Source organism: Xiphias gladius, chromosome 16 (assembly GCF_016859285.1).
Source record: "Xiphias gladius isolate SHS-SW01 ecotype Sanya breed wild chromosome 16, ASM1685928v1, whole genome shotgun sequence".
Taxonomy (NCBI): Eukaryota; Metazoa; Chordata; class Actinopteri; order Istiophoriformes; family Xiphiidae; genus Xiphias; species Xiphias gladius.
The window spans coordinates 17,107,101-17,124,344 of NC_053415.1; the positions used below are offsets into that span (position 1 = coordinate 17,107,101).

Consider the following 17,244-nt stretch of genomic DNA (forward strand, 5'->3'; position numbering starts at 1 on the left):
AGTGAAAAGTGTTATTAGTCACAATTTAGCTAAGATTATTGCATTCTAATATAACAGTCCTGAAATAAATTCTACCTTCATGAAGTCTGTAATGTTACTTTTTTATTCACCTCTTTAAGAGAGGTGTTTCTTCAACTTTATGGTGATTTTGGAGGCTGTATAGTTTGTGGCACTGTTAAATTTTTTTGTATCATATAGACAGGTGTTTCTGTTTCAGTTTGTCCACTCCATTTATATCAATGAAGATAGACTAAATGTTAGAAACATCTCTCAATATCATGCAATACATTACCACAACACCAAAAATGTCCATAAAGAATCATCATCTCTGTCTGAGTTTCAACAGTAACTGAACATTATAACCCCTCGGGAAGCTAGTGTTTGTTTCAGGACTGTTGTTTGCATTCGTTTTAGTTGCGTGACCCCCAGGTAGGAATGCATTAATTTGGGTGAGGCCACTGGACAGACAAATCCATGCTTGATTTCATGAATGTGTACTTAACGCCAGAGTGGAGCACATTGTATTCGGTACTAGCGTAACTTTAGCGGGTTTAGATTACACCAGCTTCATAATGTTGCCTGGCTTGGAGTGTTCATACATACTGCTTTGAAAGAGGCTGATCTTGTGACTGGCAATAAAGGAAACTGGTGTCTTGACTTGCCAGATGACATCCTGTGTGAGTGGGGGGAAAAGGCAGCTGTTTGGGTGGAAAGCAGTTTTGGAGAGGGGGAGGAGAAAGAAAGAGGGAAGGATTTTGCCAGTCACATGTCCCTTAGGTTTCTTTATCATGAGAGGTGTGAAGGTTGTTCAGTTTGTCTGGATGGGGTGGCGAAACCTGCTTTACCCAAGCCCTGAGTTTATTGGACATAAAAAGAGAAAGTGAAATTGCCTGAGGAGGGTAAATGAGAGGATAGCGGAGGAAAAGTTCAGAACTGAGGATTTACTTAAAGAGTAGACTTGATGCTTCTCTTACTGGCGTGAGAGGCACTAGTAGCAACTTTACAGAAGAAACCTGAAAACAACTAGGGATGAGGGACGTGATTTGGATTTATGCTGGGATTAGCCTCTTGGTGTCTGAAGCATGGAGCGTGAAGCCAGGTGTGAGCATTAACACATTTTACTCGCAAATGGTTTCAATACTTGATCTTTTTCAGCTTTCATAAGATACAGATTTTTGATACAAACATGGTTTTTTAGAGATGCACATATCATCCACAAAGATGACCTAACAAGTAGTTGTCTTCACTTCCTGACAGCTACACTACTAAACAACATCATATGTTTTACTACACTATTCTTTTACTGTATGAATGTGTCATTTGCGGTGCTTTATACTGTATGTTAATATGTTGTCTGAATGTATTGTTATTACCTGTAATGTAACTCTTAATATCATGCTGTCATTATGATTTTATTCCACACTGAGTAATCTGTGACATGTTGGGAACATTTGAACAAGCAGTAAACTGTAACTGTAAGTAGAGAACTGCTCTGATATTTGTGAAATTGTCATTGTGTGACTCATAGTGTAGGTAGTGGAAATAACTTGCATGGAGTTGGGGTAATGCAGAAGCTGACTCGGGAGAGAAATGTTCCGTTAGATATGTATGAAAAGATTGCCCTATATTTTCTGAATGAACAGCCAGCACGGTGCTACTCGTGTCTCCGCTTGAAATCATGATATCAGATCAGGGTAACATGATGCAGCTTTTCTCGCTAAGGGGTCTCTGACAGTTGAAAGAGACACTTCTGTTTGAAACCCGTGGTTTTACTTTACCACTACATGCATGCTGTTTTGCCCTTTCAGAAGTAAACAAGTCTAATTCCCCCATAACACCGTGCAGTAAACATCAGTCGTTGAACCCTGAACCCCTGTGTCGACAAGTAAATGGGGGAGATTATGAGAATAACATTTGCCTATTTTATAAGTTTCCCTACACCAGTCAAGTTTTTGTTTTTGTTTTTTACAAATCTCAAGAAACCTCACAATTTTCCCAATTTTCACAATGGCAAATAGTGCAATTTTTCACATAGCTGTTTGCTTTGTAGCTGTGCTGCAGATTAGTCCGATCAGAACGGTTTTAATCAGATTGCTTTTCACCTTAACTAACTATTCAAACTAAATGATGAAATAACACACAGAGCACCGTGATTGTTGCTTTGCTGATTGAATGCTTCCAAATGAATCACTAGCTGCTGCTTACTCACTGAAAAAAAACAACACTATTTTACTTGCTTTTTCCTTATATTCCATGTCGTCTCTCTCAGAAACTAATCAAAGCACCTCTGTGAACTCCAGCGCTTCTGCTCATACTCTTACTGATGGTAAACTCATTTTCTTACTTTTCTCTCCAGTTAATTTGCAGTATGAGAAAAATATTAAGTAAGACAATTGATATCAAATAAGACGAGCAAAGGCACAGCAAGCTGAACACAACAGTATACATTGTTATCCCCCATTTCTTCATGAATCCTTATTTTAAACATTAAGCACTTTTTTAGTTTAATTGAAAGAATGAAAAAACGCTTTAAACCAAGTTACTTTTGAAGTAGAAAAGTTCAGTAATTACTTTTAGTTTATTTTGGAATGTAGTTATGAAACATTAAGAAGCTATACCAAATGATTTTGTTAGCCTTGCATCTTTTTTCGTCGTAATAATTTATTTTGAAAGATCACAGTTTATAGGTTTCAGTTTATTCCAGATGAAATTTAATCATTATCATTTTAGACTGAGGGTTATCAAATGTTTAATCCAAAATAATTGCTAAGAAGGTTTTCTCATGGGACAAATCTTACATAACATCAACATGTTATATTTTTATCCTGTGACATGCTTCTGTTACCTGTTATTTATTGTTTGTGTTATTTTATTTTTTATTTTTTGTCTTTGCATGTCCATGTCCCATACATAATTTAATCTGTTTTTTCTTTTAGTTTTGCATGTGCTTTGGGGGGGTATACAAGAGCATAAGCACTGTGTATATTGTTTTATGATAGAGTAGATCCAAACATTTTAATCTGCACAATCGCTGCACCAATATGTGCAAAAATAATGCAACTATTCCTTCCTTTTTTCAGCTATCAGAAATTTAACTTTCAACCCGGGGAGTGATGTTGACCTGACATGCAGTAATAAGACATGGAATGAGATGATGTATGTTATTTGGAAAATAAAATTGGAATACAAAAACTGTAAGATAGGCTTTAGTAGTACTGGCCAAAGCACAGACACCTGCAGTGATGGCCGGTCACTCCGAAACACATCCAGATCTCAGTCATACCTGCATATCCCAAACTTCACAACTGATGACGTGGGGGTTTACAAGTGTGAGTCTGCTTACAACGGGGGAAACGAAAATTATGTGATCAACATGGCTATCGCAGGTAGGACTTTATTTTTCCTTTACCAGTCAGAGATGACTGTAAACAACCTCATAATCAGTAAGGGTCACCTCTTGAAAAAAACCTAATAGAAGTATGACTTTCTAGACACGGTGTCCCTGTCACTGTGGATAATTGATCAACCTTACTGTTGACAGTTTTCATCTCGGATTATTTCATATTCAGTGTACGAAATAGTGAAATTTTAAAACAGTAAAACCTAGGCAAGCAAATTAAAATGACTTTATCTGCAAGGTAAGGTATTGCTACTTGTGAGTGCAAAGCTTATTCCTCCTTTTTTGTCTTTCCTGGCTCAGTTCCTCCCAGTATATCAGCCTGGTTAGAGCAAAGGGACAAGAAGATGGTGGCTGTGTGCAAAGCTGAAGGAGGCAAACCTGCAGCCACCGTCAGCTGGAGTCATAAGGGAAACTCAACATCTCTGGAAACGTTGCTTGGCTCAGAAGGATTTATTACTGTAGAAAGTCGTCTGGAGCTCACAGAGGACGTGAATACAGAGAACCTGGCCTGTACTATCAGGCATATATACTGGGACAAGGAGAGGATTCTGATCCCAAAACTCAAAAAAGGTCGGGCTGCACAAGAGAAAAAGCACAGAAGCAATTAGTTTAAGTTTTTAAGTTTAATTTGTTTAGGTTTTTTATACTGTAGTGGTATTTATTATTTGCAAATAGGTCTTCTAAGACATCTCTCTCACACCGCAGGTTATATTCCTTGGCTGGTCGTCCCTACTGTTGCGGTAGTCTGTGTATTTTTGGTGGGATTATTTTTTGCACAAAAGAAATTAATAATGTGGAGGTAAGATGTTTCATCTGATGAAAAATAAATGACAATGACCGCTTGCAAATTTTTTTGTTGAGTCACTGAGCTTGTTTGTGTATCCACGTTTTACCAGGCGAAGCCAGCAGTCTGACACATCACAATCCAAATCTCCACCGGTGGGCAATTTCTCTGTAACTTACTCTGTATTTTATAGTTCTACTGTACGTTGCCAAGTTTTGGTAATGACACTTATCTGTTTTTGTTTTTGTTTTGTTTTTCAGACCGAGGATGTGGATGAGGTGGAACCCTATGCCAGCTATATTCAACGTGTTAACTCTATCTATAACTGAGCTGCGGATTTGTTAACAGAAAAAGCCTACACACACACACACACACCTAAATCTACAAGGCTGTTTTTGAGAAACGAAAGGGTGTGAAACTGAGAAGCGCTGAAATAGTAAAGAAGGAGGAATGAGATGAAAGACTTCCTATAAGACAAGGGGACCTCTCAATTCTGTCCTAAAAAACACTTGACTAATGGAACAGGGGCTGTACCTAATGTCACACACTGGCACCCATGCACATTACATGCAGCTCTCCACTCTGTTGGTAGGTGTCATGGGGAACGTTACTAATAACTACAAATGCAACTGCTAAAACGGAAAGAATGCCGTCTTCAGCCAGACTGAGCGTGTCTAGACTACGGAACTGTGTGCTTTGATTTTGCTGGTGAAATACATGGGCTGTAATTAGCTATAATTATGCATATTTATAGGTTAACTGCAAAGAGATGATCACCTTTTAATAGACTCTTGCTGCAGTCAGCCCAAAAGTGCCAAGCAGAGAACACACGTGTAATTCGTATGATTTGGACAACATTATGTAAAAATATTATGTAAAATATTCATATTAAGTGTTAATGTGTATTAATGCAATGAAATATATTAAAAACACATCTATACACATTGATCTCATTTTAGCTATGCTCTAACAGAACGAATAAAATCACTAAAATGTTTACATAAGAACAAGTAAGCAACTACAAGTTATACTTGTTTCGATTAGACTGAATTTGAATTTTCCGATGCTGATAATGTGTCAAAAGTTAAAGTAGTGTGACACAAAGTGTGAAAAGCAGTCAGTCATTTAACAATACATTGTTTATCCCTGAGGTTAATATTTAGAAAGACTAAATGTTAAGATGATTTTTACATTCTTTGTAGACATGCAGCAAAAACATAACCGATACTTCATTAAACGTCCACCTTATGTCATCTGATTGATAATTATCAGCACTGAACTATCCAAATAAAAGGAGGATTATTAGGGGGGACTAGGGGGATATGAAAATGAAAATGGAAAAAAGGGACCGTTCTGCCATCTACTGGTGGAGATCCAAACATAGTCCATCATCATAAGATGATCATGCACTGTATCACAGTCCACGTTAAGAAGTCTGAATAATGTCAATAACATACACTTAAACTGCTTAAAGGTTAGCTCTGCAGTTTTTCAGGTCTTAAAACAATAGTCAGGTGTCAATATGTTCAGTGAAACCGTTTTTGCTTGCTGTAATTATTCCTCCTGTTCACACCGGCCATGCAGAGATCCCTTACGCTGGAGGGGACCCACTTGATTTGTCGAGCTCAGACTGCTGAAGCCTCGTATTAGCTTCAGCTAAACTTTGGAAAATATTTTTGCATTGAATGAGGTCTTTGGAATCAGCATCCCCTCATCTGTGACACTGGAAGGGATCTCTTGATGGCCTGTATGAACAGGATAAATGATCAAAGCAAAAATAGCTAAGCGAAAAATGTTTAAATGTTCATATAGGCGAGTGAGTATTGTTTCAAGACTGAAAAATGGCGAACCTATTCTCTAAGGCTTCAATAGCACTAGTTAATAATGGACATTTGATTTGTGTGTGGGGGGGCCTGATACTTGAAAGCCTAATGCACAGTCAGGGTCTAGACTTTTTTTGAATTATGCTATTGAATCATCTTACCCTCATGTTGATTAATTTTGTTGTATAGAAAAGAGGTAGCTGTCAGTCTGGTGAACACATTAATATAATTTCCTCTCCCTGAAATATAGCAAAGAATCTCACTTAAGATTTGACCTTAAAGTCAAAGAGATCATTGCTGTGACCTCTTTCAAACATTGATTATCGATGCAGTTGATTATTGGAGAAGAAAAATGAACAAAAGTGGTACTTTTAATCAGTAAAAATGATCAATAAAACCACAATGAAACAAAGACAATTTACAGTAAATTACTATCAAACATATAAATAATCCTGCAGCTAGATACAGGCTTAGACATGTATTTTCTGTATACACATAAAAAACATAAAACATATACATTTTTGAGCCTTAAATATGTATTTGTAGTATATTGAGGTGCTGTGCCGTAGTTCTCGGGAGCACTGTGTTGCAAAATGAGAAGAAGGTATGTGTTGTGGAATTTAGTAAACATTACAATCTTCCAGCATGGCTTTGATAATGAGGCAATGGCACACGTTGCATGCAGATCTTGACCATTTGTGACTGTGCGAACAGTTGAACTACATTTTAAGTCTGGGCATGTAAACGGTGTTAGTAAAGCCTGGCTGATGCAGCGTAACACTCGATTAATGGTTAAAGATGGAACAAAGCTTTGGCTCAGTCACAACAAAAATAAACTGTAGATAAGGATCAAACTTTCATCTGCAGTAGAAAACCACAGAGTGACAGCAGATGTACTCACATTAGTCAGCGTGACTAAAGTATCTGGGCTTCTTCAGTGTCCACTTTCTGTTAACAGGGTTACAGAGCTGTTCTTTTCCTGTCACGGCAGAAAAAAACACAACAGTTCCTCTACTTTTGTAGCAGATACACCAATTGAAAGCCAATTTTGATGACTTATTTCTTTTTTTTTTTTTTTTTTTTTTTTAGAAAATCTGAATAACTTACAGATAGTGGCCATAAAACCTTCAGTCATTCAGGTTGTGTTGTAACTAGCAATAGCTTTTGGAGATGCTGCTGTTTTTGGAAAGTCTGAAAACTGGTGAGATTTGTTGCCTGAATGGCAAAACGGTTTTAAGCCCACACCAGGTTCTGATTTCTTTGTATTATTACCTGAAGATAATGTGCTAATTTTGCAATATTTCAGGAATCCAGGCAAAAACCATAAGCAATATAAATTCTTAAATCTTAAAAATCTTTTTGTGGTACATTTTGGTGGTCTACAGTAATTATGACTAGCAAACACACTTATTGACATCAATTTTGTTGACTAATTTTTCTGAAAACAAAAACCTATGCATTTGGAATCATTGTAAAAGTTATTTTGTTGTATGTTTCCAATACCAGGTGCTGTTGGCTGTGAATTTTTTTTTTTTTTTTAAATTTTGTCACAACTTTTTCACTGAAGATCAAGGTTTGAGCATTTAAATTGGAAACTTGACAGTTCGACTGCAAATGAGAGCTTGTCAGCCATTACAGAATTTTAGACACTTCCTGTTTATGTTTACCCCATAAGTACATAATCATCTGCACATTCGTCTTTAGATGAGTGCTCAGATTCAGTTTCGGGTTGAAGTGATGCTGGGGCATTAACTATGGCATAGTCGCAATCATTGTCAGTTAGAACTCTGGTTGTTCTTGATCCTTTGGCAGTGCTGTGGTCAATAGAGGCGTACGTTACATCCTCGGTACACTGTCATGAGATAAAACACAGAAGGAGATGGTAATTCCACTGTCCTGAACATATGTCACGAATAATGTATTCTATTTTTCCACACAGTGCTAATGCATCAAGCGCCCTTTTTGATGTAGTTAGTGGCTATGACTCCCTGTGGATGAAAGAAACATCCTCTCTCTTTCTTTTACGGCGGAGGGCCTCACGCTAATGCTCACCCAGTATGCAAATCTAATGAGGCAGCACCTGTGACTGGGCTATCATAAAAGCACAGTAGCACACACATGTCCTAGGAAAAGCTGCAAGTGATAACTATGAAGATTTATGCTCATCAAAAACAGACTCAACATTTGTGTGGGCTGGTCAACCTTTTTATCTCTGCTGCTTCTATCATCTGGTGCAGAGTCCTCTGAAAGAGAAAAGGTCAATTTATAATTGGAGCAAATAATTATACTAAATTTAATAAATATTACAAATACTGTTATACTTGTAGTTTTACCTCTCCTTTTCTTCTTTGTCCTGACAATGAAACAAATTGAAATGAAGAGACCCCAATAAGGACACAGTCATCCAGATCAACATAAAATTAGACACAGAACAATAAAATCCATTAGTGTGGGATACATTTATTTAAAAGGCTTGGAATGTTAATTTAACTTCCATTTATCTGGTAATTATGACGTTCACATGAAACATCATGAAATACCATAAAACATAAAATAAGATCTGCAGCGGCTTTTCAGATGTGTAGCTTTTACACCACAGCAGTGTTTCCTTGACAGCAACAGTGTGTACTGGAACAGGAAACACTCTGCATATTTCTAAAACCCAAAGCTGCCTATGACCAACTGTCTATGTCAGTGACTAACAGCACAGGACATGGAACTTTGCATGCCTCTAGGTCAACATCTCAGATCACGTTAAAGCAAGTACATAGTGTAGTACACATGAGAGCTCTTTAGTCTTTATGTTTGACAGTTATTGACAGAGACACTGGCTGAAACTATTTTTGTCCAGTAAACACTATTCCCTTGCTGAAGCAAATGCAGAAGCTGCTCGCTTCAGGGCCAAAACTCATCATTCATTTAAACGAGTATCCACAGCCTCCCCATTTTGCTGCTTTTTGAATGGACTTGCCCATATTTTCTTCTAATTTACTCACGTCCTGCAGCAGTTTCAGCGAAACTTTACAATATAATTATCATGTGACGAAATATTACTTTATAATGAGTGAGACAGACCTGTCCTATTGTGTGTGTAAGGGTGATTACTTACCTTGAAGCGCAGTTTCCCATGATGAACCCGCAGAATCTGGATGTTCACGCTGTATTTGTCAGCAGGTGGCAGTCTGCCAGGTGGCCTGGTTGCTTTCAGAACAACTGTAAGCCTGAAACTGCAGTAGACACTGATATGGCTGATCTCTCCACTGCTGCAACTGAGTGCACACAGGGCACAGTAGAGAAAGAGTGAGAGAGAGGGAGGCGGAAATTGTGCTATTTTGATTTCCTGTGTGCACTGGCTTTAAATGCAACACACACAAACACCCAAACGCATGTATTCACGTTGTGGGGGTAAACTTCAAATACACTAACGAGTCACTTTCCGTCAATCACAAAAAAACAGAACATAGCCTAACATTTTTAAAATAATGAAGTAAAAAGACTTTAATTCTAGAAAGACACACTGTTGAGTTCAAAGGTAAATTTTCAATGCTTTCCTCCCACTGTATTGGGTTGGTGGCAGAAGTATCAGCAGCAGCTATCTCAAAACGTCTGCGCTGCTAAATACTGCATGGGGTATGTAGATAAAGGTGAGCTGACCTTCACTGTAGTGGGTGCTGTTGTTGCTGTACCTTCTCATTTGCATGATTGTGCAAATTTTCTTAGTAATAAGAGGAAGCCACTGCCCTTTTTTCACTTTAGTGGAAAGCCCAGTTTACTTCACAAGCCATGTCTTTGTCAAGAGTAAAAAATAGACCTTTATGGATGTAAAAATCATAATGATCCTTTAGAGATGTTTTTACATATGCACAGTGCAGTAAAATCAGTTTGGGAAGGTCTCGGAAAAGCAGCTCACTATGAGGATGGTCTACTGAACTGCAAGTATTCATGTCAGCTGTCAGGTTTTAGATGTCTGAGACTGGATAGATTTTACAACTTAACTCGTACATTCATCAATTATACATACAACTGTGCATTCAAATGCAGTAGATGTCTCTCGGTTATACACTGGAGGGCGATGTTGGAAAAGTCTGGGTTTGACTCACGTACCACAAGCAAAGGCCCTCAGTCTACAATAGAAAGGTGACTGTCAACTTACGCCATCTGCTGGTTGAAATGAAGGAAAACGAAAAAAAAAAAAAAAAAGTCACCCTTGGTAAGTACAGTGTCAATGCACAACTTCTCTAGTCTAGTGAGAATGCACAAAGTGATGCCATGATGAGGAAAACAAATAATTGCCATATATATTTGCTTTTTTGGAGGCAGGTCTGTGTTGAACATTGTCTATCCATTGTCTATCCGCCAAGCTGCTGGCAGACATTTGACATTTCTTCATCTGAGGGAGCTACAGATGTTTGCACAGATTGGATAAGGGAAGCCAGCAAGCTTCATATTATTTCATAAAGATGATAACTTCCAAGCGGCCTCCAGTGCACATTGCTGACTAATGTAAGCTGTTCTTTTCTGTACTTTACTACAATTTTTGTGTGGAATGGATTTGATCCCCTTTTCGTCGCTAATGGAAATTACATGCCGCTAAGGTCACGGCCTGATTTTGAAGCCAGGATGTCACAACCTCTCTCTGGGCTCTATGGCCACTTGAGCCACGTTGAGAGAACATGGTTGTTGAGATGGTGAATCTGTACACATTGCAAAGGTGATCCCAGGTCCCCCTGACATAAATGACAGGCCCACTTAACCTTAAAAACTATATGTCTCAGTTTTTTTGTGAGAGGGTATCTTTATAAATCTGTACAAATTACTTCTGTAAGTGTCCATTACAGAATTACAAAGATAATATGCATAGTGCAATTTTCACACATGCATGTTGGAAACAGTGTTATCTCCTGGCACACTATAATGCCAACATGCAGGATGGTCTTAGAATGTATGTGGGAGGCCAGGAAGTGGTGAGCTTGTCACAAGCGAAGTGAGCCCATGCCGTAGCTACCGTTTCAGGCCATGAACATGTTGAGCCTAATGTATAGACTGCCACACACCTATCTGATGATATTTTGCTTATTTGTTCCCGTCTATGGAAGAGGTGAAGGTAAGCCTTAGCACGCTTTTATCTGGGGATATGACTTTCAAGACGGCTTTAGGGAAAATTTTTACTAAAGTGGTTATTAATTGGACAAAATAAAATGTAACAATTGCGATTACAATGTAACTCTTTAGTATATGAGTATATGAGGTATAAATAAAATACGTATTGGGTACCCATATGTAAGTACAAGTGAAGAAGAAAAAAGCTCAGGGAATCAAGGGGTGATAAATTACACTTTTTTTTTTTTAAATCACTGAGTATCTAATTAATAATTCCAGGGTACATTAATATTATTACGTGGTAACAAGAAAGAAAAATGGTGAAATGGGGTAACAGTGTTGATATTGCAATGAAATTATTAATGTTTTCATTTATGTTAAAATTACAAAAATAGTTTTTAAAAATAATTTGCTGTTAATGGGAAACAAACCAACAAAGGGTGTGACTTGAAAGCTATAAAATATTCATATCTATGTTTTTAAAATGATGATAGAATACTGGAGAACTGTAATGCTGTTTTTGGATCCAGTGTCGGAGCCAACTGATGATCAAAACTGATGTCGGAGAAGAACAAAGATGAGCTTTTATGTCCAGTCATATCATCAGATTATACAAAATAAATAAATAAATAAAATAAGCCAAACACCTGTCCTCTCACAAACAAACTTTATTGAGGTTTATTGGACAACATAGAGTATAAGGATTGGTGTGGTGAGCTACCTCTGAATTCAGCATGTGACATGTCAATTTCCTGTTTTTTTTTAAAGGCATGTATCAGGAAATATAGTCAAGGTAATGGGTGTTACTTTCTGGTGACAATACAATGCAATAAGGGCGAAGCATTGACTGTAAGTTCACTGTAAAATACATACAGGCTAACCCTTTTGCTCCCCCTTCAGTACCTTATAATTATTGGATTTGTAGTGGGTAATTAAAAAAGTATTCACAGGCTGCAGTAATTGAATTCTGGGTCCCCCCTAAATTCACATTTGTTACCCCGTTGGTCCCTGTACGGCTTCGCTTAGTGAGTATTTCATCGGTACCGTGTATTTACACTGTAATTTGTGAGCTGTATAATTTATCAATAAGAAGCAAAAGGTACAAAAATATAATATTAATGTGTATTACTGGGTTGTGCTATAATCTATATACAAACCACAAAAGTTCAGATTTATACTCCAAAATAAGAAAATGTAGGTACATTTCCTGCATTAAAGGAATAGTCAAACACACTAGAGATGTATTCGTCAGAATTGACTATAGCACTGAGAGAAATGTTTATGTTATCTTGTATCAGCTCCTGAAATGTTTTACGATTTAAATGATTTATTTTCAGACTTGTTTCGTTCATGTGAAGTCAGGCTGACGGTCCACAGAGGCACGACATGGAAAAGTGCCTCACAACAGCCTGTGACAGTCAGATGTCCTGTCAAACACTGTGGAAAGTCCCTTAATGTCTCCTGGTGTAAACTACTCGACACAAACAGCTGTGAACGGATTAATAACACAGAGAATGTAGAAATAACACAGACTGATAACTATGTTGAGGATGAACTGATCTCATATTTAACTTTCAAACGGATTTCTATTTATGATGATGGCCTGTACAGATGGGATTTAAAAGGATACGAATATGAGCTAATCAGTCATATCATCAACATCTCAGTTTCAGGTACGCAGTTTATTTTTCCTCCCTCAGTGCCAAAATATACATGGAATATGTCAAATTTCAAGTGTTAGTTCTATCTGCTATCTATCATTCCCTTAAGACCTACACCAGGGGGTTGAAACAAATGACAATACTGACAATATTGAAGGTAAGAACCTTTATAAGTTAGATAATATACATGCATTCATACATCGATACAGACGAGGACTATTGATCTGGTTCTTCTTCTTTTGTAGTTACGTCAATGAACGCTGCTGGTGACGAGGTTGTGTCCTGGCTGCCCTTCCTCTATATCTGTGGTGGCATAGCTCTTCTGGTTGTCACAATAACAGTGTTAACCCTCCTGGGTTTTTATGGCTGGAGACGTAAGAACACTCACAAGTATTCACATTTTGGATTACTGTAATGAAATTTGTAGATTTTACCACCTAAACAATGGAGCATTTGTTATTTGCCCTCTTCACAGAAACACCGACCTACAAATCAACAAAGGGACAGGTAATGTGATGCTTTGTTGCTAACTTACAGGAACAGTTCGACATTTTGTGTTCTTGCTGAGAGTTAGGTGCAATGATTGATCCAGGGGCCAGTAGCAAGAGTGGTACCAATCTTCTCATCTACCTCTTGGCAAGAAAGCGACTAAGCGAATTTCCCCATATGTTGAACAGTTCCTTCAATCCAATGTTTAAGAGTCATAATGGGGTCAAGGAGTATTTCGCTGGCTTATTTAATCTTGTTCTGGTGTTTTGGTGCCATAGGAAATATCCACTCATATGATACCTGACCTCCCCAAAGGGCATGCTCCCTCCACTCCTGTCCTGCAAGCCCACTTCATGCTGAATGACATCTACTCTCCGAGTACTGCAGGGACACCACCATCGGCGCCTTCCCTGATCACCAATGGGGACCAGCCTTTGGCAAACACGGCAGACGAAAGTCAAGTGTCAGACTGTGCAGTGTATGCTGAGATCAGCCATACAAAGTGTGGGATACGTGCCAGAAAACAGCATGCTGCTATTAAACAAGATAAAGACCCAGAATATGCAACTCACTGGAACTTTTTTGAATGGACGGAAAAACGTACACATGTACATGGTGGTTACATAGAACAGGCAAAGAGGTTAAACCATCAGCCACACTGTGGAAGAGGTGAATGGAGGAGGCTTGTTGTCATGCAGATGCACACTGTGTCCTCTTAAATTAACCCGGCTGAAGCAAAGCAGTGATTTTTATCATTCATTTCTTTTCATTTCTCCCTCCTCATTCATTTAATTTCTGCGACTCGAAGAGCATCCTGGACTTATTTAACACTGCTGGATCAAGCTTTGGTGGTTTGTGTGAAAAAAAAAAAAAAAAACTCAGTGAAGAATTACTGTGCATTCTTCTGTCTGATTTGGTAGTGTGAAGACTGAAGTTTGGGAGGCATCTATGTTTCGTAAAAAACATTTCAGCATTTCAGTATGATTCTTGGCTGACATGTGACTGTAAAAGCATTTTGTTCTTTGGAGGGTAGTGGATGTGGTGTCTGAAAAATTCACTTTGGCCTTCCTTTCAGTTGAGATATGAATATTTATAGAAAATATAAATTGGCCTGCTCATCCTATAATTCCTTGTGAAAGAATCCTATACTAGAGATAATGAGCAAAAATAATTACAAGTCCAGTATTTTATCTCGCAGATGTTCTGTCCCACACACAGTGCTCTGTGTTTTTCACTGCTGTCAGCGGAAATGTAATGTAGTACCCGGCCTGTTGATCACACCAGTGTGGTGGTTTAGCATAAATGTGCAGGAAGTTAAAGAGCATATCAAACGTTTTCTGTCATTATCCTTTGTCGTAGCAGATGCCATGCCTCCACTCAACCACATATAGTTTACATATTGAGATACTATAGTTACTTAATGTCAAGTAAGAGCACTGACTGGCTATTTGAAGTCACAAGAAGTCAACCCCCAGAGAAAAAGAAGAGAGAGGAATAGGGGGAACAAGGAATTTGAAAAAAAAAACTTGAGGTTTTATTACAGAAAATATGTCACAGTAGACTACTGGTTCCCAATCTTTTGGGCTTGTGACCCCTTAAAACAAATCGATATCTACCTGCTACTCCCCGTCACAGATTATGACCTTAATGTGGACATGAGTTGTGAACAGTTCAACTGATGGTTTTCCCTCTCAGGCAGTTCAATTTGAAGGTATGTAGGAGGCAGAAAGAGGTGAGATTATTCAGCATTTCCCTAGAAAAAAAAGGGAAGAAGTAAAGAAGTTTAAACAAATAATAATAAACCAACATTTCTGTAACTGAAATAATCAGTTTTCCTTCTTATTCATTTAAATATCTTGTGACCACTTTTGATTTATCTCGAGGTCCCATGGAGGGTCCAGACCCCTATGCTGGGAACCACAGACACATCCATAGATGACATAGCAGAATATCTAATCATTGCTGTTAAGGAGGTTTTACTCAATGAGGCCATCAGCAAATTCACAATTTAATAATTAGAAAGCACAGACATACTTTATATGTAGTACTTTGTTTACCTAACAAAGATGTATTCTGATGTTATTACTACTGATACAAATGCACAGAAGGATTGGATCCACTGTCGGTTAGCACAATTATTACTGATATGAATAAAGACATTCCAAGTGTGATCTCCCAGAGCAGTGAACAGCTGATGAAAACTGTGATAAACTGTGATATATGAAGCTGTTTTCTTCTATGATCTACTATTATTAGTGACCATCTCCTGCTGATATGTGTGGGGATTACTCAAAAAACAAAAGCCATACATTTCTGTTTTATGTAACTGATGCCCACAAATCCCTCGTCACTGCCGTCCTGAAAACTATGTGAAACGAGTCGGTGAACTTCTTTTCTGTCTCTTGAGTGGCCATTTTGCATGTCAGCAGTGGTGTCTGGTAGTCACAGACCCACACACAAGTTCTGCGCTTATAGTCTCTCTCTGTCTCTCTATTTTCTCACACACACATCAGTAGTTGTTGTTTTTCTCTCGTGGACAAAGCTCCGGTTCAGACAGCAGAGAGATAAAAGCGTGGAGGCATGTGCGAAGGCAGCGTTTGAGACAGGCCCGATTAGATCCAGCCTGAGGTCCCTCAGAGAGGGTGTGGACTAAAAACCATTTGACTAGGTGTGCAGAAATGCTGAATGCTTGTGGTCCTGTTCCACAATCTAGTGTATACTAGTGTAATACAGAAAATTATTAGACGGAAGTATATCAGTTGGGATTTATATTTGGGATAGCCATGACATTCAAATTTAAGAAATCATAGAGGCATTTCTTTATGAGAAGAAACCCCTTAACAGGCTGAATTTTAGCAAAGTGAAGAGAAATGACATTGGTAGCTTTTACATTATATCTAAGATTTGTAGGGGTTTTTCTTAATGGACACTTTAGAGGACCAGAGATGCTCTTGCGGGGGTTTAACCTGCAGCCCTCAAGTGACAGGATCATTTGTTGAATTAATGACTCATTTTTCAGGGGGCCTTGTGAAAGTCACATACAGAACCACCACAACACCTCACCACAGCCTGAACTACACGCTTACACTCCTTACACACATGCACTCACCCAGCTCTAAAATATACACGTGCAATAACACATGCAGACCTCTCAGGGGAATGGAAAGTTTTAGCAGTTCAAACTTTCCGACTGTGGAATTTAACATTTAACACACATGCAGAGACACACGTATTATCTCACAACTCATGCTCTCTCTCATACTTTGAAACCTACAGAGATGTAATCTGATACGTACCTATGCTATATATGCATACAAGTGCTGAGGTGAACACATAAACATATCTAACAGAACTAATAAATACTGTATGTTATCCCAGAGTTCAGGAACACATCAGAAGTGTGCAGCAAACTGTGTGTGGACAACATATGTGTTGGTTTTTTTTGCTCTGCAGGGTCCAACCGCGCCCGCCTGGCTTAGGATGAAAAAGGCCTCAAAAAATGAACATCTGGCAGGCAGGTCTGGCAAACGAGTCAGGAATTTTATGTTTTTATGAATCTGAGCTGAAAAGCTGAAAGGGTGTTGAGATTTTAAATTGATAAAAATTCAGAAACGTATTATGTTTTATATTTTTATTATTGTTTGTTGCATTTATTATACATGTTTCCATAGTTGTTCAAAATGTCCTATTATATCTTTTCTTCTTTTTTTTCTGGACTACAGTTGCTCTATACAGGAATGGATGCTGCGACATATTTTCATTTATTTAAAAAAAAAAATCTGAAACTACATTTCAGAGTTATTCTAATGTAAGATCTGAGCTCATAATCAGTGTTGTAGGCATATACTGAAACTCCACACACAGAGGAACAATACTGAAAATCATTTTACTAATTTGGAAGAAATGCGACAGAAGTACTGAGCTTGAAGTCTGATAACCTGCATTGCATTCTTTTGTTGATAAAGTAAATAACTGACAGATTCAAAT

General features: G+C 38.1%; 3 protein-coding genes across 3 annotated transcripts; 2 read left to right on the top strand and 1 right to left on the bottom strand.

The window, feature by feature from the left end:
• The first annotated feature begins 1,114 nt into the window (after positions 1-1,114).
• On the top strand, positions 1,115-6,504 carry si:ch211-214p13.9 (cell surface glycoprotein CD200 receptor 1). Its single transcript, XM_040148369.1, has 6 exons — positions 1,115-2,326; positions 3,081-3,386; positions 3,701-3,970; positions 4,106-4,199; positions 4,297-4,339; positions 4,445-6,504. Exons 1-6 carry the CDS (start codon positions 2,173-2,175, stop codon positions 4,511-4,513), a joined length of 936 nt encoding a protein of 311 aa, XP_040004303.1. The 5' UTR covers positions 1,115-2,172; the 3' UTR covers positions 4,514-6,504.
• Positions 6,505-7,070: 566 nt separating this feature from the next.
• On the bottom strand, positions 7,071-9,327 carry si:ch211-214p13.7. The gene is made up of 4 exons (XM_040148370.1): positions 9,117-9,327; positions 8,341-8,360; positions 8,210-8,250; positions 7,071-7,859 (listed from the first exon to the last, which is right to left on the bottom strand). Exons 1-4 carry the CDS (start codon positions 9,134-9,136, stop codon positions 7,671-7,673), a joined length of 270 nt encoding a protein of 89 aa, XP_040004304.1. The 5' UTR covers positions 9,137-9,327; the 3' UTR covers positions 7,071-7,670.
• Positions 9,328-11,041: 1,714 nt separating this feature from the next.
• On the top strand, positions 11,042-13,976 carry si:ch211-214p13.8 (B- and T-lymphocyte attenuator). Its single transcript, XM_040148828.1, has 6 exons — positions 11,042-11,111; positions 12,445-12,780; positions 12,878-12,925; positions 13,014-13,142; positions 13,244-13,275; positions 13,536-13,976. The coding sequence occupies exons 1-6, from the start codon at positions 11,042-11,044 to the stop codon at positions 13,974-13,976; spliced, it is 1,056 nt and encodes a 351-aa protein (XP_040004762.1).
• Positions 13,977-17,244: the final 3,268 nt, after the last annotated feature.